Source organism: Gossypium arboreum, chromosome 10 (assembly GCF_025698485.1).
Source record: "Gossypium arboreum isolate Shixiya-1 chromosome 10, ASM2569848v2, whole genome shotgun sequence".
Lineage (NCBI taxonomy): Eukaryota > Viridiplantae > Streptophyta > Magnoliopsida > Malvales > Malvaceae > Gossypium > Gossypium arboreum.
The window spans coordinates 29,062,497-29,089,974 of record NC_069079.1 but is presented as its reverse complement, the minus strand read 5'-3'; the positions used below and the strand labels follow the sequence as shown (position 1 = coordinate 29,089,974).

At 33.5% G+C, this 27,478-nt stretch overlaps 1 protein-coding gene across 1 annotated transcript; it reads right to left on the bottom strand.

Annotated features, from left to right (window-relative positions):
- Positions 1 to 1,051: 1,051 nt before the first annotated feature.
- On the bottom strand, positions 1,052 to 5,754 carry LOC108489646 (uncharacterized). The gene is made up of 5 exons (XM_017794323.2): positions 5,129 to 5,754; positions 3,871 to 4,804; positions 3,460 to 3,555; positions 2,006 to 2,142; positions 1,052 to 1,631 (listed from the first exon to the last, which is right to left on the bottom strand). The coding sequence occupies exons 1-5, from the start codon at positions 5,389 to 5,391 to the stop codon at positions 1,496 to 1,498; spliced, it is 1,566 nt and encodes a 521-aa protein (XP_017649812.1). The 5' UTR covers positions 5,392 to 5,754; the 3' UTR covers positions 1,052 to 1,495.
- Positions 5,755 to 27,478: the final 21,724 nt, after the last annotated feature.

Genomic DNA, 27,478 nt, shown 5'->3' with positions numbered 1-27,478 from the left:
TTAGGGGTATACATCCAAAAGCCCCCAAAGGTTGAGGGCTTTTTTTTTTTTTTTTGCAATTATACCAAAAATAATAATAATAATTTCCTTAACTTTTTACACTTTAACCAAAAGTAGTGAAAAATCTTAACTTTTTGCAGTTTAACCAAAAGTAGTGAAAAATCTTTCACTTTCCTTTCCTTTCCTTCATTAATTTTAACCATCCAAACAAAATAATCATATATAATTTCTTTTCCATCGCCTTCCCTTCTTTTTCCTTCATTTCATTTCATTTCTTTCCTTCACAATTATTGACCCAAATAGAGTGTAAGCGAGAGAGCATTTTCCTTCATTTTCAAAGATTTGCTCCTATTAAAGCATATTACAAAACATTGAAATTGGAAAGAAAATTATTGAATTGAACTAATCCCTAATGTGATCAGTGAAAAACACAGAAATTTAAAAATTAGGACAGCTACAAGTATCTATGATTTCATAAAACTTAAAAGTATTGATTTCACTAAATAAAAACGATTCTAGCCTTATACAATATGTAACCCCTTTCTATCACACTTTCTAATAAAACAATGAAAGTAAAACAATTCCAAGGAAATCTAGAATAATTATTTAGGTGAATTATGATGGTTGATTAGCAAAAAGATATTGCATACTTTACAAATAATTTTTTTACATAATAATTTATTTAGCCCTTTAATTTTATTAAAAAATTATCCAATTTATATTTGTAAAGTTAATAAATGTTAATTTTTCATTTATTTTAAAATAATTTAATAAACTATACAAAAGTTAAAGGGATAATTTTATAAAATTAAAAGACCAGGAAAATAACTAGTGTGATTCACGCTTATATATACACATAATTTATGTATAAAAGACAAAACTTGGCCCATCAAGATTAGATATGTCATGATGAAATGGCAAAAGATGCAGCGCAGAAGGTAGGATAATCTTATTTATTCCCAAACGCCGAAGTCTCTGTCATTCGTTTTCTGTTCATCCAAACACCATTTTATGCTAAACAAATTTAAGAGAAAAAAACACATTGAAGACATTATCTGCAACATGAACCGGGTGGAAGGCATTTATTTCCAAAACGGTGGAAGAAAAAAGGTCAGATGGGGTTTAACAAAAAAGTACGAATTTTAAGCTACCATAGTATTCATAGATATAATAACAAAGATTTTAATTAGAACATGCTATGCTATGGTATACTGGTATGGTGAGAAATGAGGCATGACAACCTGAAGATGAGCTAAACACAAGGTTGGCTTTGCTCATTGCTTAAATTAGCACTGGTCAGACCATTACAGTTGAGATATAATATTTCACCAATACTGCAATTCTCTCTCTTTGTTCATGCCTTCTCCAAGTGTTTCTGTCACGAGTTCTTTATACATATGACACAGACCGTCTAATCAAGGTATGCTGATATTTCCTAGGTATGCAACCGAAGCTTCAATAGGATTTTTTAGTATTATACATGGAGGTTGTCAATCTATTCACGCTTATCCTCTTCAAGATCATCTCCGATTGCCTGCCTTTCCAGCTTCATTGCCATGTCCCCACTGTTTCCGGTCAATGCAATACCCTCCTCATCGGAGTCCTCACCCATGCCCTCCATGTATGCATATCTACAAGTCCACACCACATTTATGGCCAAAAACTCATCCTTAGATTTTTTTGTAAAGTATAAAATAAACATCTCATCGCATATCAACCAGCAAAATATACTAGACCTACAGTAAGATCAAGTACTAACACAAAGCTGTCATAGTAAGCAGACATCAAAGGACTAAATCATAATTCATACTTCAGCTAGCTATTTAACTGAAAAGTGAAACTACGTATCTGTTCCTGATACAGGGAACTTATATATTGCCACCATTAATGATCAAACTCAAAAAATAAAGATTTTCTGGAGCAAGATATTTGTTAGGTAAATGCAAGGGTTAACTATCAAGCACCAAATGCAAAAACTGCCTGTAGCAAATATAAAAGTAAGTACCTCGTTGGGTTACGTGAAGGAGCCCAGAGAACACATATGACCACCAAGAGACAGTACGCAAGCATATTCCAGAAAGCTGGGATGATCCATGCAATTTGCCAAAACTCACTCAGTGGATCAGTTGCATTGAAGTATAGCTGCGCCAATAGAAAATCAAAGTTTTAATTATTCTTGTTTATTCTTTAGTTTGCTTTACTGTTCTGAACTCTTTTGGATGTTCATAAGTTGGCTGAGAAAAGGAGTTGGTGGGGGAGGGGGAGCAGGCTTGTAAGTAGTGATAAAAGTATGCACAAATATGATGAAAAGAGAAAATTACACAATATCAAACTTCACGAAGCTGGTGTTGACACACAGAATCATGAATTTATCAGCATGCCTGGGAACTCTGAAGCAGAAATCTCAAGTACCACAATTAGCAAACAAGAAGTCTTTTTTCACTCCCATGATATAGACCTTTATTTTTTCCTTCATTTGGAAGGCATCTTGCAGGAAAGTCATTCCCACAAAAAGAGCTTGCCAATTGCCATCTTCCTTTCCCATGGAATGCGTAAGGGGTGAGTAAGTACAGCCAAGAGTTGATGTAGATATTACAATTAGTTGCATCAATAATAGTAAACATCCAATTATAAGTGGGTGCCTATTATTTCCATTTGCCGATGTTTTAGCAGATATGACTAAGCAGGCTGATTCTGAAAGATTTTTAGATTAAGTAGGATCTAGATGTGGAGCATGATTTCAGTATAGGTAAGAATGAGAGTTTTGAATTGAAAATCACGGAAGTCCTAAAACTGATTGTTTTTAGTACCTCACTTCAACAATCCGTAAGGACAGCTTTGTTAACTATAGCATTTGAGCAGGCAGGATGAAGAAGAAAACTGATGAATTTTTCCTTTTTCCCAGACGTAAAAGTACTAACTAACTAGGTTGAACTTTGAGGCAAAATCTCTAGGAAGGCCCTAAGACAAGCTATGCTTTTACAGAGTGGGATGTTGGCAAGTTAGAAGACATGTCCCCAAAATAAGTCTAGCAAAGAGGAGGGAGGACTCCCTAAAAAGAACACAAGGACAGTTATGGTTGGTGGTATGAAATCTTGGGCAGTTAAAGAGTCCACAGAAGTCTCGTAAGATAGATCAGTCAGCGTGTCAGGAGTGATGGATAAATAACAGAATATATATTTTTAAGATGGTAGATGAGGCAATGATTGAAAATAAATTGAGAGAAAAGTGACCTAGAAGGTTTAACCTCTGCAGTGTAAAGATAGAGATGCTTTGCACATAAAAGTGATTTGATTCAACTAGGAATATTAGAAGAGATAGAGAGAGAATGAAGATTACATTGTTCAAATCAAAGAGAAGGATTTGGCTTGTTTAAATCTTTAAAAAAAACTAACCCTTAATTGTGCCATAATGGATGTATAGAATAAATACCCCATCTCAACTAGGTTTTAGTATTACCTCAAAACCGATCCAAGCAATAGAAAGCAACACAGACACAGCAAGCGCATTAGTGAACTTGCGGTATAACTCCAATTTTGCCAAGTTTCTCCTCATCTACACCCAAGAAATAGAAGAAATGGAAATAAATAGACCATTTTAAAAGTTGTTGCAATTTAGATAAGAGTACAGCTGATATGAATAACTTATTGTTTCAGTAAATTGACTTATTTATACAGACCCTACTGCCACCAGGAAATTTTTAGTAACTAAACACCCTACAAATACGGTAGCAAGGCTTAGTGAATTTTGATTTCTGATAGAGCGTCATGCCGCAGATACATATATTGCCTAGTCATGTCTATCAGTTTCTACATCTATCGCTATTGATCCCAAATACGTACTGATAGTTTTAAGTGAAACGAGTCTTACCTGAAGTTTCTCCAAAGTTTTTGACAGTGATGAGAAAATCCATAGAATAAAACAAGCATCCAAAAACGCAACAGGTAGTACCAAAACTAACTTCGCTTTCCCAGAAAAGTCATTAATGTTCCCCAAGTGTTCTACTAGCTCAAGTGCCTCTGTCGCAATAAAATATATCAGACCAAGCAGAACTACTTTGGATGTTAAGCCACCAAGTGTTGGCCTCACTACACCAAAGCCCATGGAAACCACCAAAAGAAGAAGGCGAGATAAAGTTTTCTTAACAGAGCCAAATGTGACTGCCCACAACGTAATACCCATTGGTCTGGTCCCAGTTGAATTGAAATTAGAATATTCAAAGTACCAGACAGCCATCTCACACATTCCAAGTGCAATAACAAGGGTGATATGGTAGTGTAAATGGATGATATCCTTCCAGAACTGAACGAACCTTAGAAACCAGGCAAGACCAAGCACAAGGTAAGCCAAAGACATGAGACCATAAAATGTCATCAACGGAGCCATCTTCCCAGGTAAATAACCATTGGGGTTCTTCCAGACGGTCCTTCCTTTAATAAGAGTACCCTTGAGTTGGGGATCGCAGAACATAAAATAAAGGTAGTACATCCCGGTGCTGTTTATCTCAACTGTTTCAACATCCATTTTAGCTTCTTCATTGTCTCCTTGGAAAAAGGTCTTAATCCGTTTAGGCCACCCAAGGTTGTTCGGGTTATGTTGGATGATAACCTCACCTTGGTTGCAGGACCCCTGGTCCGCAAGTTGTTTGTCGCAGCAAATGGCATCGGATTTTAAAGAAGACCCTCCAATCCTTGCTCTATCTTTAACTTCAAGTATGATTGCTTCCACTAATCCCGTGTTCTGCTGCATTTGATGATGGCTTTTTGCAGTCTCTTTCGGTCTCACAAAGGTGACCGGATCAAAACTGAAAATACTCCAACATGTACAGTAACATCAACAACAATCACTACCAAATTTTGACAGACACTATGTATCTACCAAATTAAGCACATGGCCAATCAAATTGTTAACTAAACAGTAGCTAGGGTTTCGAAATGGAAAGGGCATCGTCATACTATCGCGTGAAATGATGATGATTTTCAATGTGAATCAAAGTCCAAAAAAAATCAAAACCAACAGTAGAAGAATTAGAAAGAGTAAAAATAATTCTTCAAATGAAAGGAAAGGCAAAAGCAAAACCAAAAGCAAAGATCAAGTAAAGGAAGAGTAAATATATATAAAAAAGTACCTGATGATGGACTTCCCCTTGAAAGATGGTTTGGTTTCAGAAGAAGCATCAGTGGTGGGTTCATGGAGCTTAGAAGCATAGAGACCTTCACTGCCTCCATGGAAAAAGAAAGCATCGGATTTTGGGCTAAAAGCTTCCATTCTATACTCATGAATGGAAGCATTAACATTTGAGAAGCAAAGAAACAAACCAAAACAAACAACAAACATGGGAATCTTAATCCTTCCCCATCGAAACTGTCTCTGCTTCATATCTTGCAGCATTTCTTTTTTGGTTGAGGGCGGGGATCGTCTGTTTTTTGTTGTTGTTGTTAGAGGTGTTGGGTACTGGGCGTTGTGTTCTGGAAATTGGTAAAGAAAGAGAGAGACAGATACCAGCAATACAGAAATGAGTCCTAACCGATGCAAAAGCAGTGAAGAAGCATAGACAGCGACTCAGCATCTTCTTTTTGTTACGTTACTATTTTTTATCCATCGGCCCAACACAAGACTGGGTTCCTGATAATGATGAAGATATTTCTCAGTTCGAGCATTCATCATCCCCACACTGGCCCTTTCTCAGTTGGGCTTCCGGAATTATAACATTTTTCTTGTTCTTCAAAGCCCTTCTAGAACACATTTCTATTGTTAGGTGGAGACTAACAAATTTAAATTTTACTTATAATGTCACTGAGTTGATATCACGAGTCAATTAAACACTAATTTAATTAAAGGAATTATGAAAATATTTTTTGTAATTAAAATAAGTTATATTATTTGAAGCTATTTTGATCTTTTTATTTTATTTTATTAAAACCCAACGAAAAAATTACATGTAATGGGATTTGAACCAATACTAATTACATCAATAAAACATTAACTTTACTTATAAACCAGAACTTTTATTTTAATATAATACTTACATTTTAATTGCATTATGCATTCTTTATTACATCTATTAATTATATATTAAAGGTTTGTTTGCTTCATTGAAAATAACTTTTGAAAATAATTTCGGAAAATGATTTACTTTCCTCTAAAATTTAATATTTTCGGTGTTTGGATGAATCAGTATAAAATATTTTCTGTTGTTTGACGGATTTCTTAAAATATTTCATAAAATTTGTTTTTAATGAAACAAACATACATTTGAGATTTTCTTATCTTTTCATTGTTTAATTTAGTTTATTTTATATTTATAAATTTATATTTTACATTATTTTTGCATATATTAAAAATATTTTGTTAAAGTCAAGTTCATTACAACGTCATTTTTAGTTACATGACTACCAAGTGAGTTTTTTATTATTTAAAATGTGACATCAACAAAATTGACAAAAATAAATTTAACAATGTCAATAATTGGACTTGATTTTCAATCTAAAAAGTAGAGGATTAAATTTTGAAAATAAAAATACAGAGACTAAATTGTAAATTTGTGAAGAGTACATAGACTTATAACATATTTTAACCTTTATACTCCAAAATATTTATTATTAATAAATTTATAATTGTAATAAATATTTGTTATTAAAATATTAATATTGATTATTTTCAATAATATGTGAAGAATATTATTTAAAATTATTATTTTTAAAATTTATTATTAAAATAAAATTTAAATGTTAAATAATTTATTAAAATAATAAATTATATTAATAATTTATTATATGACTAAATATAAATAATTAAATATGTATGTTTAATAATGTTAAAAATATAATATTTTATATCAATATTTTAATAATTTTAAATAATTTAAGCATAAAAACAAAATTTATTATCAATATAATAATATTAAGCTTGATTTAAGTTAATTTTATATAAAATAAAATTACCTATAGAGGAACTCTTTTCCGGAAAATGACTTAGGAACTCTTTTCCAGAAAATGACTTACGTTTTTCAAAACGGTAAGTAATTTTACAAGCAAAAGGGCTTAATTTACATTGACCTGTAAATCATTTTCTGTTGACCAAGCTATTTTATGTGAACCAAACACAGAAAATATTTTTCGTAAAACCTTTTACATATAAACAAACGGACCCTAATAATGTTGTTAATTGAATGAGTGTCATAAGTGAACTCGACACTAACTCAAGATTTATGACAACATCATGATAAAAAAATTATAATGCATCTAGCATTCTTCATATAATTTACGTGTTTAAATTTTATTTAACTCATAATTTAATTAATTAATTAATTTTAATATCGTACATATTCCATGTATCATTATTAATTAGTTTCAAATCATTGTATATTATTTTCAAACTAATATTTATATTCTAAATACATAATTTACATACGTATACATATGTGATAAAATTTTTATTATTTATAATAAAATTCAAAAACCTTTTTTTGTTGAAATGGAAAAATTAAGGCTTTATAAATTTTAGTATCTTTAAGTTCAAATCTCATCAACTATAGATTGTTTCTTTTATAAATTTTTAAAATGTGTATATAAAAGAAAAGAAAACTCTCTTAAATATAAGAATAAGTGTTAAATTTTAAATATAAGAGTTTTAGTCATTTTCCAATTAAGTTGATGTCCAAGTAATTAGTGACAACCATTCAATTGGAGACTAAATATATTATAGATTTAATAAATTTTATTAAAATATTTTAATATAAATTATTAACATATTAGATTTCATATAAAATATTTTAAATATGATTATATATAATATATATAAATGCATAAGTTTGAAAAAATTTTAAATCGACTAAAATACTCTTTATTTTTACTATATTACTAAATTGACATTTAAAAACATTTACAATTTAATTTAGAACTATTAGTTATAACTCTATTTAAAAATAAGTCGTGACAATTTTATTAACTCTATTTACATCCCTGGAAACTAAATTTTGATAGGGCCTCCAACACTATGGGTAACGGAATCAGGGCAGTCCTAGTATCTCCAAATGAAGATCATTATCCCTTTACTAGTAAATTGGATTTTGATTGCACGAACAATATGACAGAATACGAAGCATGTATTATCAGTATTCGTGCAGCCATAGAACGCAAAATCAAAGTACTGGAGGTATGTGGAGATTCTGCATTAGTAATCTATCAACTCAAAGGTGAATGAGAGATAAGAGATCCCAAGTTGATTGAGTATAGAAGGTTGGTCTTGGAGTTAATTAAAGAGTTTAATGACATCACCTTCTACTATCTCTCGCGAGACAAAAATCAAATGGTTAACACCCTGGCTACCTTAGCTTCCATGGTCAAAGTGAACAAACAAGAGGATGTAAAACCTATTCAGATGAGTATTTATGAGGCCCCAGATCATTGTTACAACATTGAGGAAGAAGAGAAGGATGATCACCCTTGGTACCACGATATACTACGATATGTGAGGAATCGTGAATACCCTAATCAAGCAACCAAGAATGATAAAAGAACACTGAGAATAAAGGATCCGGTGCTACTAAGATGTGTGGATGGTGTTGAGGCCAAGAAGATTTTGGAAGAAGTCCATGAGGGCGTTTGCGGAATGCATGCTAATACATTTACAATGGCCAGCCAAATCATGAGATTCGGGTATTATTGGTCCACCATGGAAGGGGGTTGTATTAATTATGCCAAGAGATGCCATAAGTGCCAAATTTATGGAGACAAAATTTATGTGCCTCATTCACCTCTTCATGTTATGACTTCTCCATAGCCTTTCTCTATACGGGGCATGGATGTCATTGGGCCGATCTCACTGAAAGCTTCTAATAGGCATCGGTTCATCTTCGTAGTCATTGACTACTTCACTAAGTAGGTAGAAGCCGCATCTTACACCAATGTCACGAAGTCGGCAGTCAGCAAATTTTTTAGGAAAGAAATCATATGTCGATATGGAATGACAGAAAGGATTATATCTGATGATGCACTAAATTTGAACAACAGCACGATATTAGAAGTCTACAGTCAGTTCAAGATCAAACACCACAACTCGTCACCATATCGCCTAAAAATGAATGGTGCAGTAGAGACAACCAATGAGAACATTAAGAAGATTGTGGGAAAAATGACAGAGACTTATAAAATATTGGCACGAGAAGTTACCATTTGCCCTCAATGCTTATCGAACATCTGTCAGAACCTCCACTGGGGCAACGTCTTTCTCATTGGTTTATGGAATGGAGGCGATTTTGCCCATTGAAGTCGAGATTCCTTCTCTCTGAGTTTTGTCAGAGCTGAAGTTAGATAAAGTAGAATGGATCTAGTCCCGATATGATCAGCTGAACTTGATTGAAGAAAAGAGGCTAAAGGCTATCCGTCATGGTCAGATGTTCCAAAAACGAATGATGCAAGCTTATAACAAAAAGGGTCGCCTCAGGGAATTCTATGAGGAATACTTAGTATTGAAAAAGATCCTTCCTACACAGAAGGACTCCCGAGGAAAGTGGATGCCAAACTGGGAAAGACCTTATATGGTAAAAAATGTCTTTTCTAGAGGAGCGCTGATTTTGACCAAGATGGATGGCAAAAACCTGCCTAACCCTTTGAATTTGGATTTGGTTAAAAAATACTTCACTTAAAAAAAAAAGAAAGGCCAAGGTGAGAACTCGTGAAGGGCGCCTTGAGAGCAAATGGGGTTTTGAGTTGAAAACCCGAGAAAGGGCAGCTCAGATTTAGATCGAAGATTGAACACGCGATAGTCGTGTCCTCTTAGAAGAAGAAATGTTACATCTTGAGCCATCAATAAAGTACTCTAGATCTCTTAAACACATATATATCAAGCTCAAAATGGTCCTTAGAAAGTTTGTACGGAGAAGCTCATGTTATGATATTTGGGGCACTAATTTTCATCTTACTCATTTTTTACTTTAGCAACATTTGCTATTTTGATTAATCCATTCATTTCAAGCTCTATTCCTAATAAATTTCTTGTCCATTGTTACGATCTTTTTCAAACATTTTTCATTGAAATAACGATTAATGGACTAATAATATTTAAGAAAAAGAAAGGATTTCTGCATATTGCTCTGAAAGATTTTCTAAATAGTACAAAGACCTGAAACATGACCAATAGTCATAACTAACCAAATCTAAGAGTTGGAAATATTAGGGCACGAATAGTTTGAATTGTGATTATTTCTTCAAATTTTCTATCAAAGATACCAGATCTAAACAAGAAAGCATGGCAATACATCAGTGATGGAACCCTGACGAACAACGACCAATGTCAACCTAAGCATTAAAAGGGGATCATTCTCGAAAAATAAAAATCTGCATTCATGCAAATATTATTCATACACATCTAGTTAGGATCATTTGATTCATTTTGATCATAACATCCTGATCGCTTGGCATAAATATAGACCTATGAAATGGATTCTACAGGTCATGTTATAACAGCCTGGTTTTAGCTTAAATAGAAACAGTGGTTTTGGAACCACAAATTTGAGATTGTAAAATTATTTTAATAATATTTTATGTGTTTACAACATGTGAATATGTATGTGTGAAAATTTCGTGAGCGAATTTTATAGTTTAATAGCTCAATTTGAGAAAAGAACTTAATCGAGTAAAATGTAAAATTTTCCTTCTATTTGATAGGTGTCTAATTGCTATGACTTATTAAATGAAAGGTCCTTATGTTTTTATTAGACCATTGAAAGTGGAAATTTTCATAAATGGGCTTGTATTAGGTGATTTCACAATGGTTTTACTAAGGGTAAATTAGTAAAATGTTAATTAACATAACATAAATAAAATAAAAGTCATAATTTTGAGTTATCATCTTTGTTCTAGCTGAAAATTAGAGGAAGAAGAAAGCCATTTAGGTTTTGTGTTATTCAGCCAACATTAAGCTTGATTAAGGTATGTTCTTTGCTCGGTTTTTGATGATTTCTATGTTTTTGTGATCGTTGCTTTGTGTTTTAACTAGCCCATACCCTAATTTTTGAGTTTTTTTTGGTGATTTTGTGAAGTGAATGCTTGAGCTCTTGAATGTTTGATGATGGAAAATGAGTATTTGTTGATAGATTATCATGTTTTGTAAAGTGATTTTTAGTGAAATTTCATAAAAGGGATTAATTTGTGAAAAGATGAAAAAATGTGGTTAAATGTGTGAAATATTGATAAATATAGGTTGATATGAACACTAGGAAAATTTGGCTAGCATGTATTTGAAAGAAATTGTGAAATTTTGTGTATTTTTGAAATAGGGACTAAATTGTAATAAATGTAAAAGTTTAGGGCCAAAGTGTAAAGTGGCTTAAATATGTGTTTTTGGATTGAATTGAATGAATCAATGAATAAAAAAGTTGAATTTGATATTATATAGATCAAGAAAAAAGGAACTCAAACTTAGATCAAGACAAGAACAAAGTACTGAACTAATCGACTAGTTTTGTCATTTTTACGTCCAAGATAAGTTCGAACGTGATAAACATTATTACAATTATGTTTTTAGTGCTTTAATAATGCATAAATTGTATTACGATGACAAATTTGGCACTTTGTGTGCGTTTCGAGATAGCTTCAGCTATATATAGCACTTAGTGTGTGAATTGGAATAGTTTCGGCTATATATGGCACTAAGTGTGCAATATTGTTATAGCTTTGGCTAATCATTTTTGCACTAAGTGTGTAAGTTCCTTGAGAATTGAAAGATTTCTAGAGGGATTAACGTATTAAATAAAGAGGTGAAAATGTAATAAATAAATACGGGAGAGTACAGGTACGTATAATTCCTAAGTGGTAGTTGATACTATGTGTATGAAGCTTGATAGATTTGTATATATATGATAAATGGTCATGGGTTAGAATTGAGTGATGATATGAAAATTATTAAGTGTTTATTAATTGAAAATTTGAATATTATGAACTGTCAAGTTTATTTAGTACGAACTTACTAAGCTATGAAGCTTGTTGTGTGTTATTTGTTTGTGTTTTAGAGATTATTGAAGCTAGCTCGGACTCGGGGATCGTCGGGAAATATCATCACACTATCGATCATCTCGTTAGTATTTTTGAAGCTTTGTATATGGTATTTGGCATGTATAGGCTAGTGTTATTTTGGTATGTTTTGAGTCATGATATTAGCCATGAGATTAGGCTTGTAAATGATGATGTGTATGGCCATTTGAGTTGGCTTGATTTATATGTTGATAAGTGATAAGTATGTGATGTATATAATGCTTAATATGTTCGCTTATTTTGGTATGTTTTCCATGGTTGTTGATATAGCCAAATAGTTATTATTTGGTTAATTAGTAGATGATGTATTGATGTTTGGAAGAATGCCATATTGTGGTTTGATTTTGAGATGGAAATATGGTGCAATTTGTGTCATGAAATAAAGGATAAGTAGATGAGTTAATGCATTTGGAAATTAGGTAAGTTGTGATGATTTTGGCATAATGATTTGGTATGTATGAATATGGAATTAAGTGGTTAAAATGGTTGTGAATAGATTGCATAATATGTGTATGAATTGGCATGTTTTTTGTTGCCTATATATGTGTTAAAATGATACCATTTTGATGGCTAAGTGTGTATGAAAAAAAAATTGGCAAATTGGCTTTGCAAATAGCCTATTTTTTTCCACACGGGTAGAGACACGACCGTGTGTCTTAGCCGTGTGCGACACACGGTTATGTTACATGATCGTGTGTCCCCTGGGATACCTTTCGAATTAAAGTCAGTATACCCTACAGGTTTGGCACAGCCTAGACACACGGGCCTATCCATTGGCCATGTATGGCACACGAGCTGGCACATGGGCGTGTGGTCGGCCGTGTGACCTAATTTAGTAACCTCCCTAGTTTTCCCACGGCCTTGGCACATGGGCATGTCTCCAACCGTGTGGCACAAGTCAGTATGTATACCCTGTTTTCACACGGGCGTGTTTGGTGGCTGTGTGCCTGTTCACACGGGCTTGTGACCCTAAAATTAATTTTTTTTCTAAATTTTCTAAAGTTTGTATATGTTATCAGTTTAGTCCCGAACCACTTTTAAGCATGTTTTAAAGTCTCGTAGGACCTTGCAAGGGACAATATGTTTGATATGAATAGATTTTAATTATGATTGCACAAATGTATGAATTATGCTATGGTTGATCGGTAATGCCTCGTAATCCTATTTTGGTGATAGATACGGGTTAGGTGGAAACACAAAAATTTATATACTTTTTCATACCTAACTTTACTTAAATTCATGCAAATCCGGGTAAATTCTTGTTGAAAAATAATTAAATATTTTAAAAATAATTAAATTGTGTTAAAAATATGAACATGGTGAATTTAGTTAATTTTATACTTAATTTTGATTAATTTTGACTATTTTCGACAGATTCGTGCAAATGGCGAAAATTGGCTCGGCTGACACTGTTGAAAGCACAAAATCGAGAAGCAATTTGAAGTTTTGAGGCACATTAATTTTCAGCCTAAGACGATCCAGAAATGTGTATTAATTCATAATTTAATTAATTTTAATTTATTCTCTATTTAATTTGGGTTAAATAAATTATTTTTAATTAATTATGGAGAAAGGGTCCAATTGAACCGCACCATTCGAACCATATTGAGTGAACCGAACCAGCAACTAATTGGTCAGACCAGAACCGTCAGCATTTTAGATGATTAAATATGCTTGCAAAAAGGCCCTTGAAGAACTATCAAAATGCATTCAAACCCCTCATTTAATTGTGACTATTTTCGATAGATTCGCGCAAAGGGCGAAAATTGGCTCGGCTGACACTGCTGAAAGCACAAAATCGAGAAGCAATTTGAAGTTTCGAGGCACATTAATTTCCAGCCTAAGACGACCCAGAAATGTGTATTAATTCATAATTTAATTAATTTTAATTTATTCTCCATTTAATTTGGGTTAAATAAATTATTTTTAATTAATTATAGAGAAAGGGTCCAATTGAACCACACCGTTCGAACCATATTGAGTGAACCAAACCAACAACTAATTGGTCAGCCCAGAACTATCAGCATTTTAGCTGATTAAATATGCTTGCAAAAAGGCCCTTGAAGAACTATCAAAATGCATTCAAACTTCTCCTTTAATTGTGGCTTTATGAAATTGCCCCAAGCTTAAAATAGCAAAGTTGAAACTCTCAACTTTGCCATGTGTGTGGCAGGCCAAGGGAGGTCTCTTAGGCTAATTATTTTTGCTATTTTTAGCTGCCATACTCAGCTATAAAAGCCACCTTGCTGATCATTCAATTCATCCCTCATCCATCCCTCATTCCACAACATTCTCTCATTCCCTCTCTCACTTTTCTCTCCATCCCATTTCCCTTATTGTTCAAGTGCTGATTTCTTCTCTAGGGAAAGAGGCTCTCATCAGCCGTTTTGAAGCAGCAATTAAATGTTCATAAGCCACCTTGATAGCCGAGGGCAACGAAGAACGAAGAATGGAGCAACTAGTCAAGCCACGGAGAAACATCAGATTTGCTTCTTGTTCCCTATCTCTTTAATTTTTGTGGTTGTTTTGACGAACATGTTTATGAATATTTATGCTATTGAAATGGTTATTTTAATCAATTTATCTTAAACTTAAGTTTGTGCTGGGTTGATTATATTCTACTTGCTTGAATTGTGAAAATTGTGTTTATGTTGTTATAGGCCTCGGTAAGATGCTTGATTAAGTAAAATCATGCCTAAGTTATTCTTGCATTACAACTGTGAGGTAGCTAATGAATTAATTATTTAAACGGATTGCAATTGTAATTAATTGAAACAGTACTTAATCAGTGCATGTTTATTCTTCTAAGGTAGCTGAAGGTTAAATTAGCAATGTATCTGGTGATATTATTGCTTTGCATAACTTGCAAGATTATTGTGATTAAATTGTTTCAAGGTAGGGATGCCTTGTTACCTCACATAGTCTTTTATATGCTGATTAGATTTAATTAATCGTTTGAATTGACATAGGGATATGCAAGAGATTAGTTCAGTTTAATGAGTATGTATATGCAATAACATGTTTGCTTACTAGAATCTGTTTAGTCAGTTGAATTGACATAGGGATATGTCCAGAAATGAATGGATTTTTGTATGTAAGTTTTGTAATAGCCCAAAATTGGGTCTAGTTGGAACAGAGGTTTCAGGACCACAAAATCTGAGATATAAATAATTATTTTATGATTATTTTGAGGTCTATGATATGATTGCATGATTGTGTGAAAATTTCGTGAAGAAATTCTATGCATAAAGTGCTTAATTCGAAATTAGGGACTAAATTGAATAAGTTGCAAAACTTGCATTCTAGAAGTTTCTAGTATGAAATTGATTTGAAATATTAATTAGGAGGTCTTAAATAGCAATTTTACCAGTTTCTAAGTTATGGACAAAAATTGGACATGGATGGAATTTTTGGAAAGTTTAGTAGTAAGGGTATTTTGGTCATTTAGGGGTAAAATGAATTAAAGTACAAAATTAAAAGCCAATTTTGCTCATCTTCAACCCCATGGCTGAATATAGCAAGGAGAAACCATGGCTAGGGTTTTTCAAGCTTCCAAGCTCGATTGTAAGTCCGTTCTAGCCTCGTTTTTAATGATTTTTACGTTTTTGGAGTCCCGGTAACTTGATTTAGCTTATGCTAGCAATAATTCAACCTAGGGTTCATATTTGGAAAAATACCCATAGGTAAAATTTGTGTATTCTGGTGTTTTATGATACAATATGAGGTTTTAAATTATGTTATACAACTTGTGCTACTCGGTTTTAAGTGAAAACGAGCAAAAGGGCTTAATCGGTAAAAATACCTAATAGTCATAAGTATATGTTAGAGTGAGAATTTGATGTTGCCATAGAAGGGAAAAGTGATCATCATGTCATAAAACATAAGAATAAGGGATGAAGTTTAATTCCCGAGCCTAGGGGCAAAAGTGTAAATATGCAAAAGTTTAGGGGCAAAATTGTAATTTTTCCAAAGTTTGAGTTAAGGACTGTTTTGAATAGTACATTAATTAAATAAGTAAAATATGATGTTTTAGATCCCGAAAACGAGATTTGAACCTAGAATGAGAGAAAAATCGAAAATTGGGAAAGTTGGTAAAATGGCCGTTTTAATATCAAGGTAAGTTCATATGTATAATAAGCATTAATTTATGCATGTTTCAATGTAAAATTGATATATTTACTATGATCTCCGAGGTGTTGAAAGTATGTAAGTTGGTATGATAATAATACAACAATAATCTTTGTAATTTATATTTGAAAGTTAAATTTAGTGAATTAATTGAATTATGTTAAATTAAATGATTATGGTGCCAAGTTTATGAATTGATTTAAAAATATGTCTATGGTACATGAAGTGCATTGAATTATCATACATAAATGTGATTTCTATGATTATGGATATTATGGGAAATTGTAAGTTCATGTGATTTTTAATAAGACAATGTGTAATTTAATGTTATTGCGTTGATATTAAATGAGATGTAAGTTTATATGTAAGTAATATATCACTATTACTTGTATTATGATATTTTATAAAAATATTGGAAATATGTTTGTGGATAATTACTTGATTGTTGAAATTGTTGGAAAAGAGAGAGAAATCCCGATTAAACCTTCAGAAAGATTGGATGATACAGATGGTATGTAGCTAGGTCACATGTATAGTGCTGAGTGCACATCATGTGTACAAGAGAGCTACGGGATATATGTAGCTAGGTCGCATGCGTGGTTCCAAGTGAAGGACACCATGTAGACAAGAGAGCTACGAGATAAACTGGCTAGGTCACATGGGTGGTACTAAGTGTTCACCATGTGTACAAGAGAGCCGAACTATATGATGGGTGGAGCTATATGCTGAAACCACCAAGTATCGAGGATTGATTCGAAGTGTTCAACGGGAGACTCTCTATGTATTGCTTTGTGATGAATATGTGCAGGAACTTGGTTATGTGAATGATGTGTTCATTAAGTGACCATGATGTGGTAAGGTTATAAACAAGTAAGTTATACATGAGGATGATTTTATGGTGACCTTGTGATCATGGGCCTATACTTGTGATGTATGAAATGTGGTGAAAATGATTTGTGATATGTATGTTAAAATGAGGTTAATACAAAGAAAGTGTGAAAGAGTGAATTAGCAATAAAACTGTTTTGGACAGTAGCAGTGATGTGATTTTGAAAAATCACCAAAAATAGTATAAATTGAATCAGAGACTTAATGAGATACCAAATTAAAGCTTAATGAGTCTATTTTCATATAAAAGAAACATAGAAAGAAAAGGAGTTCTATATTTTGAGATATTTATATTTTCGTGAGGCTGATTCAGAATGATTACGTTATCCCCTGTTCTGACTTTGGAAAATCACAAAAATTTGGAGAAAAATAATTAGAGGCTCAAAATTATATTTTTAAAATCCATAATGAGTCTATTTTCAAGATAAATCAACAAGAACATTATCCGAGTTCTGTACTGTGAGATAATTATTTTTTAGTGAAGAGAGGTCAGAACTGTTAGAAAGTGAAATAGGAGAAATTTTAATGAATAAACTGTACTAATTGGCTAAACCAAAAATTATGAAAATTTTATGGTGGAACAATATGTGAGTCTAGTTTCAGGGGAAATTTACGGATCTTAATTTGGAGCTCTGTAGCTCGAATTATAAATAATTAAGTGACTATGACTCGTGTGGACAGTTTGATGTGAACATTTATTAGTAAATTGTGAAATCGTACTTACAAGAATGCTATATACATTAAGGATGTGGAATGGGGAGGAGGAGGAGGAGGAGGAAAATAAATATATGTGGAATACATGGAAACTATGGTATATGAAATATTGATATAATGAAATAAATGATATGTGTTTATAAGAAAACAAAAAGAGAATGTTATGTATCATGACATGTATATATATATATATATATATATGACTAGTCTCAATGTAATGCTTGTTGGGTATGGAATTGAATTGAAATGTTTCAGGCAAACATGTTATTCTGCGCATCTGAATCGTGGTATTTTATAAAGATATGATCTAGCTTTAAATATGAATGCTTGATGATTAAGCTGAAGATATTTGGTAAGATGATAATCTTGGTATAAATGTATAAGTGGTACTATAATAAACAAGGTAAAATGAGTATGAGAGACACATGTATGATGACATACAAATGCTATGTTTGTGGTTTAATTGAGTATGTTTAATCATTAAATGAATACCATGTTATATGCTTTTGATTTTGTATAAGTGTGTAAGAGATCAAGGTTGACCAAAGCTTGGAAAATAGCCTAGGTATATTCCACAGTGAGAGACACGACCATGTGTCTCAGCCGTGTATGGAACACGACTTTGGGACACGGGCGTGTGGAGCCTTAAAGCATGAAATTTCCAAGATTTTTGTAAGTTCTCGGTTTAGTCCCAAACCCTTTCTAAAGTATGTTTTGGGCTCCGTAGACTCAAATAAGGGACTATGTGTAAGAGAATGAACGCTTTGAAATATGAATAAAATTTTATGGCTCGTATTTTAGTTTAATGTTTGTATGTTTGTCTGGTAACGCCTCGTACCTTAGCCCGGCCTTGGATACGGGTAAGGGGTGTTACAAGTTTGTTCATAAGTTAGCAAATTACCGGGTTGCTATGAATTTATTTGTAACAGTGTAAACATGAGTTTAATAATTTTGAGTTCAAGAAGTATAATTAATCCAACACAAGTATGTTACCTCGATTAAATCTTAATTGAAATCGCGCATTAGAACTCCTTTGTTTTAATTTAGTTATTTACTTAGTTTTTAAATAGTTTTTGACCACCTTTTAAATCAAATTATTTTTACCCTGCCAAAGTGTTTTACAATTAATTTCACAATTAATTCTTTTTACAGTCCCTGTGGGTACGATAACTCGACATTTACTTGTCACTTTATTACTTGTTGTGATTGTGTACACTTGCACATTTTCCATCGTTCCATTAGGGGTGTTACATTTAATTGGTATTAGAGCTATGTTTAGTCGATTCTCGGACTAACGTAGTGTGTGAGAGTCTAGCTATACATGTCATATATATAAACTACGATAGTGTGATGATTCTTGACAGTTAAAATGTGTTTTTATATAGCAAATGGATCCCAAACGAGCAATAGCTGACAATGTTGAAAGTAATACGCCCGCTCCCGCTCAAGGGGCAGCGCCTGCCGATTCTAGGCCTATTTCTAGTAGCCAAGGGGGAGAGGTTAAACAAGCCTTCTCCAGAACACGAGGCCGAGTAACACTGCAGTTAGAGGTAGACCACCCAGAAACACGGGAAGTATGAGTGGTGGTAGAGGTATGTCACGAGATGCTATTGCGAGATCTGATGCTAGAGCACCTACACGAGCCTACGCTATTCTTGCTCGTGAAGAAGCGTCATCTCCAGATGTTGTTACCGGTACTTTTACTCTCTATGATACCAAAGTTATTGCATCGATAAATCCAGGATCAACTCATTCATATATATGTGTGAATTTAGTATCCAGTAAGACTTTGCCTGTAGAGTTTACTGAATTTGTAATTAGAGTATCGAATCCCTTAGGCAAGTACGTGTTGGTTGATAAAGTATGCAAGAACTGTCCATTGATGATTCAGGATATTTGTTTTTCGGCTGATCTAATATTGTTACTATTTGATGAATTTGATATAATTCTGGGTATGGATTTGTTAACATTGCATGATGCTGTTGTAAATTGCAAAAAAAAGATGATTGATTTAAGATGTCAGAATAATGAGATTATCCAAATTGAGTCAGATGATTTGAATGGCTTGCCAACGGTGATTTCATCGATGTTAGCTCAGAAATATGTGAGAAAGGGTTGCGAAGCTTATTTTTCTTATGTCCTTGATACGAAAGTGACTGAAAAGAAGATCGAATCAGTACCAGTTGTGTGTGAATACACAGATGTGTTTCTTGAAGAGTCATCGGGTTTACCATCGATCTGAGAGGTTGAATTTGGCATTAAGTTAATGCCATGTACAACGCCGATATCGATAGCTCCATACAGAATGGCTTTGACAGAGTTAAAAGAATTGAAAGCTTAGTTGCAAGAATTGACGGATAGAGGTTTTACAAGACCAAGTTTCTCACCTTGGGGTGCTCCCATATTATTTGTGAAAAAGAAAGATGGCACGGAGAATGTGTGTAGACTACCGACAGCTTAACAAAGTGACGATCAACAATAAGTACCCTCTGCCTAGAATAGATGATTTGTTTGATCAGTTAAAATGAGCTACAGTGTTTTCAAAGATAAATTTGAGATCGGATTATTATCAGTTGCGAGTTAGAGACTCTGATGTGCCGAAGACAACTTTTCGAATGAGGTACAGACATTATGAATTTTTAGTTATGCCTTTTAGACTAACGAATGCTCCTGCAATCTTTATGGACTTAATGATTAGACCCTACCTAGATCGATTTGTTGTTGTGTTCATAGATGATATTTTGATATATTCGAGAGATTAAACTGTGCATGCCGAGCATCTGAGAATTATATTATAGATTTTACGTGATAAACAATTATATACAAAGTTTAGTAAATATGAATTTTGGTTACGCGAAGTTGGTTTTCTAGGGCATATTGTGTCAGCATCAGGTATTCGAGTTGATCTGAGCAAGATTTCTGTAATAATGGATTGGAAACCTCCAAGAAATGTTTCTGAAGTCCAAGTTTTCTGGGACTCGCCGACTATTATAGACGATTTGTGAAAGACTTTTCGATGATTGTGACTTCCTTGACGAGATTGCTTCAGAAAGATGTAAAGTTTGAATGGTCAAAGAAATGTCAAAAAAGTTTTGATCAGCTGAAAGCTCTTTTGACTGAAGCTCCAGTTTTAATACAACTAGAATTGGGTAAATAGTAATGCATCGTTAAATGGTTTGGGTTGCGTTTTGATGTAGGAAGGCAAAGTCATAGCCTATGCCTCGAGATAGTTGAAACGGCATGAAAAGAATTACCCGACACATGATTTAGAGTTAGCTGCTGTTGTGTTTGTATTGAAGATTTGAAGTCATTATCTGTTCGGTGAAAAATGCCATGTTATTCAGATCACAAAAGTTTGAAATATCTGATGACTCAGAAATATTTGAATTTGAGACAGCGGAGATGGTTAGAATTACTAAAAGATTATGATCTAGTGATTGATTATCATCAGGGAAAAGTAAATGTTGTTTTTGATGCATTAAGCTAAAAATTTATGTATGCCTTACATGTAATGAATACTCAGTTGGCTCTATCTGAAGACGGCTCGATTGTAGCTGAGTTGAAAGCGAGACCGTTGTTTTTACAGTAAATTTACAAAGCTCAGAAAATTGATAATGAAATGTTAACAAAATGAGTTCAGTGTGATTCGAACCCTGATTTAGAGTTTCAAGTTGATTCAGATGACTGTTTAAGATTCAAAGGCCGAATATGTGTTATTCAGAGTTAATTCAGATGATTTTGAATGAAGCACATAGTAGTTGTTTGACTGTTCATCCGGGAAGCACGAAAATGTATAACGATTTGAAACAGCTTTATTGGTGGCATGGTATGAAATGTGACATTTCAAAGTTTGTTTCTAAATGTTTGATTTGACAACAAGTTAAAGCTGAGGATCAAATACCGTCAGGTTTATTGCAGCCGATTATGATTCCCGAGTGGAAATGAGATAGAGTGACTATGGATTTTGTTTCGGGTTTACCCCTATCTCTGAGTAAGAAAGATGCAATCTGGGTTTTTATTGACTGATTGGCGAAATCAGCTCATTTCATTTCGTACGAACAGACTATTTGCTTGAAAAATTAGTTGAGTTTTATATCTCCGAGGTTGTGAGATTACACAGAGTACAAGTTTCTATTGTTTCGGATAAAAATCTGAGGTTCACATCGAGGTTTTGGAAGAAACTACAAGATGCACTAGGTACAAAACTACATTTTAGTATGACATTTCACCCGCAGATGGATGGTCAATCCAAGCGAGTTATTCAGATACTCGAGGATATGTTGAGATGTTGCATTCTTGAGTTCGAAGGTACGTGGGAAAAATATTTGCTGTTGATTAAATTTGCATATAAAAATAGCTTTTAATTGAGTATAAAGATGGCACCATATGAAGCTTTATACTGTTGTAGATGTAGAACACCATTGTTTTGGACTGAACTTGGCGAGAATAAGATCCACAAGGTTAATTTGATTAGAGAAACAGAAGAGAAAGTGAAAGTGATCCGCGATAGTTTGAAAGTAGCGCCAGATCGTCAGAAATCATACGCAAACTTGAAACGGAAAGATATTGAGTTTCAAATCAAAGATAGAGTGTTTTTGAAAGTTTCACCGTGGAAGAAAATTCTCAGATTCGGCAGAAAAGGAAAGTTGAGTCTGAGGTTTATCGGGCCGTATGAAATTATTGAGCAAATTAGACCAGTTGCTTATCGGATATCATTACCGTCTGAGATAGAAAAGATTCGTAATGTATTTCATGTATCGATGCTTCAAAAATACTGATTTGATCCTCCGCATGCTATTTCCCCTACAGAAGTTGAGATTCAGTCAGATTTATCGTACAGTGAAGAACCGACCCGAATTCTAGCGCGTGAGATCAAAAAGTTGAGAAATAAAAGAATATCATTAGAGGAAGTCTTGTGGCATCGATACAGGGTTGAAGAAGCTACGTGGGAACCCAAGGATACTCTGAGAAAACAATATCCAAACCTATTCACTAGTAAGATTTTTGGGGACGAAAATCCCCGAGGGGAGAGTTGTAACAAGCCAATTTTAGCTTAAATCGGAACAGTGGTTTCGAAACCAAAAATTTGAGATTGTAAAATTATTTTAATATTATTTTATGTGTTTACAGCATGTGAATATGTATGTGTGAAAATTTTGTGAGCTAATTTTATAGTTTAATAGCTCAATTTTAGAAAATGACTTAATCGCGTAAAATGCAAAAGTTGCATTCTATTTGATAAATGTGTCTACTTGCTATGGCTTATTACATGAAAGGTCCTTATGTTGTTATTAGACCATTGAAAGTGGAAATTTTCATAAATGGGCTTGTATTAGGTGATTTCATAATGGTTTCATTAAGGGTAAATTAGTCAAATGTTAATTAACATAACATAAATAAAATAAAAGTCATAATTTTGAGTTATCATCTTTGTTCTGGCTGAAAATTAGAGGAAGAAGAAAGCCATTTAGGGCTTGTGTTATTCGGCCAACATTAAGCTTGATTAAGGTATGTTCTTTGCTCGGTTTTTGATGATTTCTATGTTTTTGTGATCGTTGCTTCGTGTTCTAACTAGCCCGTGCCCTAATCTTTGAGTTTTTTGGTGATTTTATGAAGTTCCATTGATGAATTCTTGAACTCTTGAATGTTTGATAATGGAAAATGAGTATCTATTGATAGATTATCATATTTTGTAAAGTGATTTCTAGTGAAATTTCATAAAGGGATTAATTTGTGAAAAGATGAAAATGTGTGGTTAAATGTGTGAAATATTGATAAATATGGGCTGATATGAACACTAGGAAAATTTGGATAGCATGTATTTAAAAGAAAGTGTAAAATTTTGTATATATTTAAAATAGGGACTAAATTGTAATAAATGTGAAAGTTTAGGCCAAAGTGTAAAGTGTCTTAAATATGTGTTTTTGGATTGAATTGAATGAATCAATGAATAAACAAGTTGAATTTGATATTATATAGATCAAGAAAAGAGGAACTTGGACTTAGATTGAGGTAAGAACAAAGTACTCGATTAATCGACTAGTTTCATCGTTTTTACGTCCGAGGTAAGTTTGTATGTGATAAATATTATTACAATTATGTTTTTAATGCTTTAATAATGCATAAATTGTATATATACGACTATGATTACGTACAACAACAAATTGACTATATTTGGCACTTAGTGTGCGTTTCGAGATAGCTTCAGCTATATATAGCACTTAGTATGCGAATTGGAATAGTTTCGGCTATATGTGGCACTAAGTGTGCGGTACTGAGACAGCTTCAGTTTAATGTGATGGCACTAAGTGTGTGATATCGTTATAGCTTCGGCTAATCATTTTTGCACTAAGTGTGCGAGTTCCTTGAGTATTAAAAGATTTCCGGAGGGATTAACATACTGAACAAAGAGGTGAAAATGTAATAAATGAATAAGGGAGAGTACAGGTACGTATGATACCTGTGTGGTAGTTGATACTATGTGTATGAAGCTTGATAGATTTTTATATATATGATAAATGGTCATGGGTTAGAATTGAGTGATGATATGAGATTTATTAAGTGTTTATTAATTGATGATTTGAATATTATGAACTGTCAAGTTTATTTAGTACAAACTTACTAAGCTATGAAGCTTACCGTGTGTTATTTTTTTGTGTTTTATAGATTATTGAAACTAGCTCAGACTCGGGGATCGTCGGGAAATGTCATCACACTATCGATCATCTCATTGGTATTTTTGAAACTTTGTATATGGTATTTGGCATGTATAGGCTAGTGCTATTTTGGAATGTTTTGAGTCATGATATTAGCCATGAAATTTGGCTTGTAAATGGTGATGTGTATGGCCATTTGAGTTGGCTTGATTTATATATTGATAAGTGATATGTATGTGATGTATATATTGCTTAATATGTTGGCTTATTTTGGTATATTTGCCATAGTTGTTGATATAGCCAAATAGTTGTTATTTGGTTAATTAGTAGATGATGTATTAATGTTTGGAAGAATGGCATATTGTAGTTTGATTTTGAGATGGAAATATGGTGCAATTTGTGTCATGAAATAGAGTATAAGTAGATGAGTTAATGCATTTGGAAAGTAGGTAAGTTGTGATGATTTTGGCATAATGATTTGGTATGTTTGAATATGGAATTAAGTGGCTGAAATGGTTGAGAATAGATGGCATAATATGTGTATGAATTGGCATGTTTTTGGTTGCCTATATATGTGTTAAAATGATACCATTTTGATGGCTAAGTGTGTATGAAAAAAAAGTAGCAAATTGCCTTTGCAAATAGCATATTTTTGTCCATACGGGCAGAGACACGGGTGTATGTCTCAGCCGTGTGTGACATACGGTCATGTTACATGATCGTGTGTCCCCTGGGATACCCTTCGAATTAAAGTCAGTATACCCTACAGGTTTGGCATGGCCTAGACACACGGGCATGTCCATTGGCCATGTGTGGCACATGAACTGGCATTTGGGCGTGTGGTCGGCCGTGTGACCCAAGTCAGTAACCTCTTCATTTTTCCCATTGCCTTGGCACACGGGCGTGTCTCCGACCATGTGACACAAGTCAGTATGTATGCTCTGTTTTCACACGGCTTGTGACACTGGCGTGTTTGGTGGCCGTGTGAGGCACATAGCCTGTTCACACGGGCGTGTGATCCTGAAATTAAAGAAAATTTTCTAAGTTTCCTAAATTTTGCATATGTTATCGGTTTAGTCTCGAATTAATTCTAAACATGTTTTAAGGTCTCGTAGGACCTTACAAGGGACAATGTGTTTGATATGAATGGATTTTAATTGTTATTGCACAAATGTATGAATTATGTTGTGGTTGATCGGTAATGCCTCGTAACCCTATTCCAGTGATTGATACGGGTTAGGGGTGTTATACATGTTCCCCAAAGAACGGTGTAACAGATCAGTGAAACCACAAATCATATACCCTTGAAGTTTCAGCGAGATGAATTGAAGTCATCGTGGTGAATCTTATCTCCTTGAAGTTGCAGCGAAGCAGATTAAAGTTACAAATCTTATCTCCCAAAAGTTGCAATGAAGCACATTGTAGATAGCAAATCTTATCTCTCTGAAGTTGCAGTAGAGTAGATTAAAGCTACATAACTTATCTCCCTGAAGTTGTAGTGGAGCAGATTGAAGATAGCGAATCTTATTTCCCTGAAGTTGTAGTGGAACAGATTAAAGCTACAAGTTACAAATCTTATCTCCTTGAAGATGCAGTTGAGAAAATTGAAGATGCGCATCTTATTTCCCTAAAGTTGCAGTGGAACAGAGTAAAGCTACAAGTTACAAATCTTATCTCCCTAAAGTTACAATGGAGCAGATTGAATATGCAAATTTTATCTCCCTGAAATTGCAGTGAAGTAGGTTGAAGATGTGAATCTTATTTCCTTGAAGTTACAGTGAAATAGATTAAAGCTACAAGTTACAAATCTTATCTCCTTGAAATTGTAGTGGAGCAGATTGAAGTTATTAATCTTATCTCCCTAAAGTTGCGGTGGAGTAGATTGAAGCGACGAACCCTATACCTCTGAAGTTGCAATGGGTTTGAATGAGGCTACTTGGAAAAGAGAAACACCAAAGTAGTCGAGATTCGGCAAGACCAGGCAAAATTGACCCTTTTTAAGGTCTTTGCTCCATTCCTGTTACATGTCAACTAGCAAAAAGGGGTAGCTGTAATAGGCCAATTTAGCCTGGGCCCAAATTTCAAACAAGTAAAAGGCCCAAACCAATCAGCCCTGTAATATCCTGATTTTGGGCCTAGTCGGAATAGTGGTTTCGTGACCACAAAATCCGAGATAGAAAAAATTATGCATGATTGTGTGAAAATTTCGTGAAGAAATTTTATGCATAAAGTGCTTAAATTGAAATTAAGGACTAAATCGAATAATTTGCAAAACTTGCATTCTAGAAGTTTCTAGTATGAAATTGTTTTGAAATATTAATTAGGAGGTCTTAAATAGAATTTTACCAATTTCTAAGTCTATGGACAAAAATTGGACATGGATGGAATTTTGGAAAGTTTAGTAGTAAGGGCATTTTGGTCATTTAGGGTAAAATGAATTAAAATACAAAATTAAAAGCCAATTTTGCTCATCTTCAACCCCATGGCCGAATATAGCAAGGAGAAACCATGGCTAGGGTTTTCAAGCTTCCAAGCTCGATTGTAAGTCCGTTCTAGCCTCGTTTTAATGATTTTTACGTTTTGGAGTCCGTAGCTCGATTTAGCTTATGCTAGCAATAATTTAACCTAGGGTTTATATTTGGAAAAATACCCGTAGGTGAAATTTGTGTATTTTGGTGTTTTATGATAGAATATGAGGTTTTAAATTATGTTAGACAACTTGTGCTACTCGGTTTTAAGTGAAAACGAGTAAAAGGGCTTAATCGGTAAAAATACCTAATAGTCATAAGTACATGTTAGAGTGAGAATTTGATGTTGCCATAGAAGGGAAAAATGATCAGCTTGTCATAAAACATAAGAAAATAGGCTGAAGTTTAATTTACGAGCTTTGGGGCAAAAGTGTAAATATGCAAAAGTTTAGGGGCAAAATTGTAATTTTTCCAAAATATGATTTTGGGTCAATTTGAATAATGTGAGTCCTAATTAGACTATATTTTAAATGATAGAGCAAAGAAAACTAAAATTCAGGCTAAAATGGGGAAAATACCAAGTAGTGGA

Excerpts from the sequence above, each read along its gene's own strand:
- LOC108489646 (XM_017794323.2), bottom strand. The coding sequence starts at position 5,391 with ATGCTGCAAGATATGAAGCAGAGACAGTTTCGATGGGGAAGGATTAAG. Across the intron at positions 3,556-3,870 it reads AAACTTTGGAGAAACTTCAG|ATGAGGAGAAACTTGGCAAA; the intron begins GTAAGACTCGTT and ends TCTTGGGTGTAG. Across the intron at positions 1,632-2,005 it reads CCTTCACGTAACCCAACGAG|ATATGCATACATGGAGGGCA; the intron begins GTACTTACTTTT and ends GTGGACTTGTAG.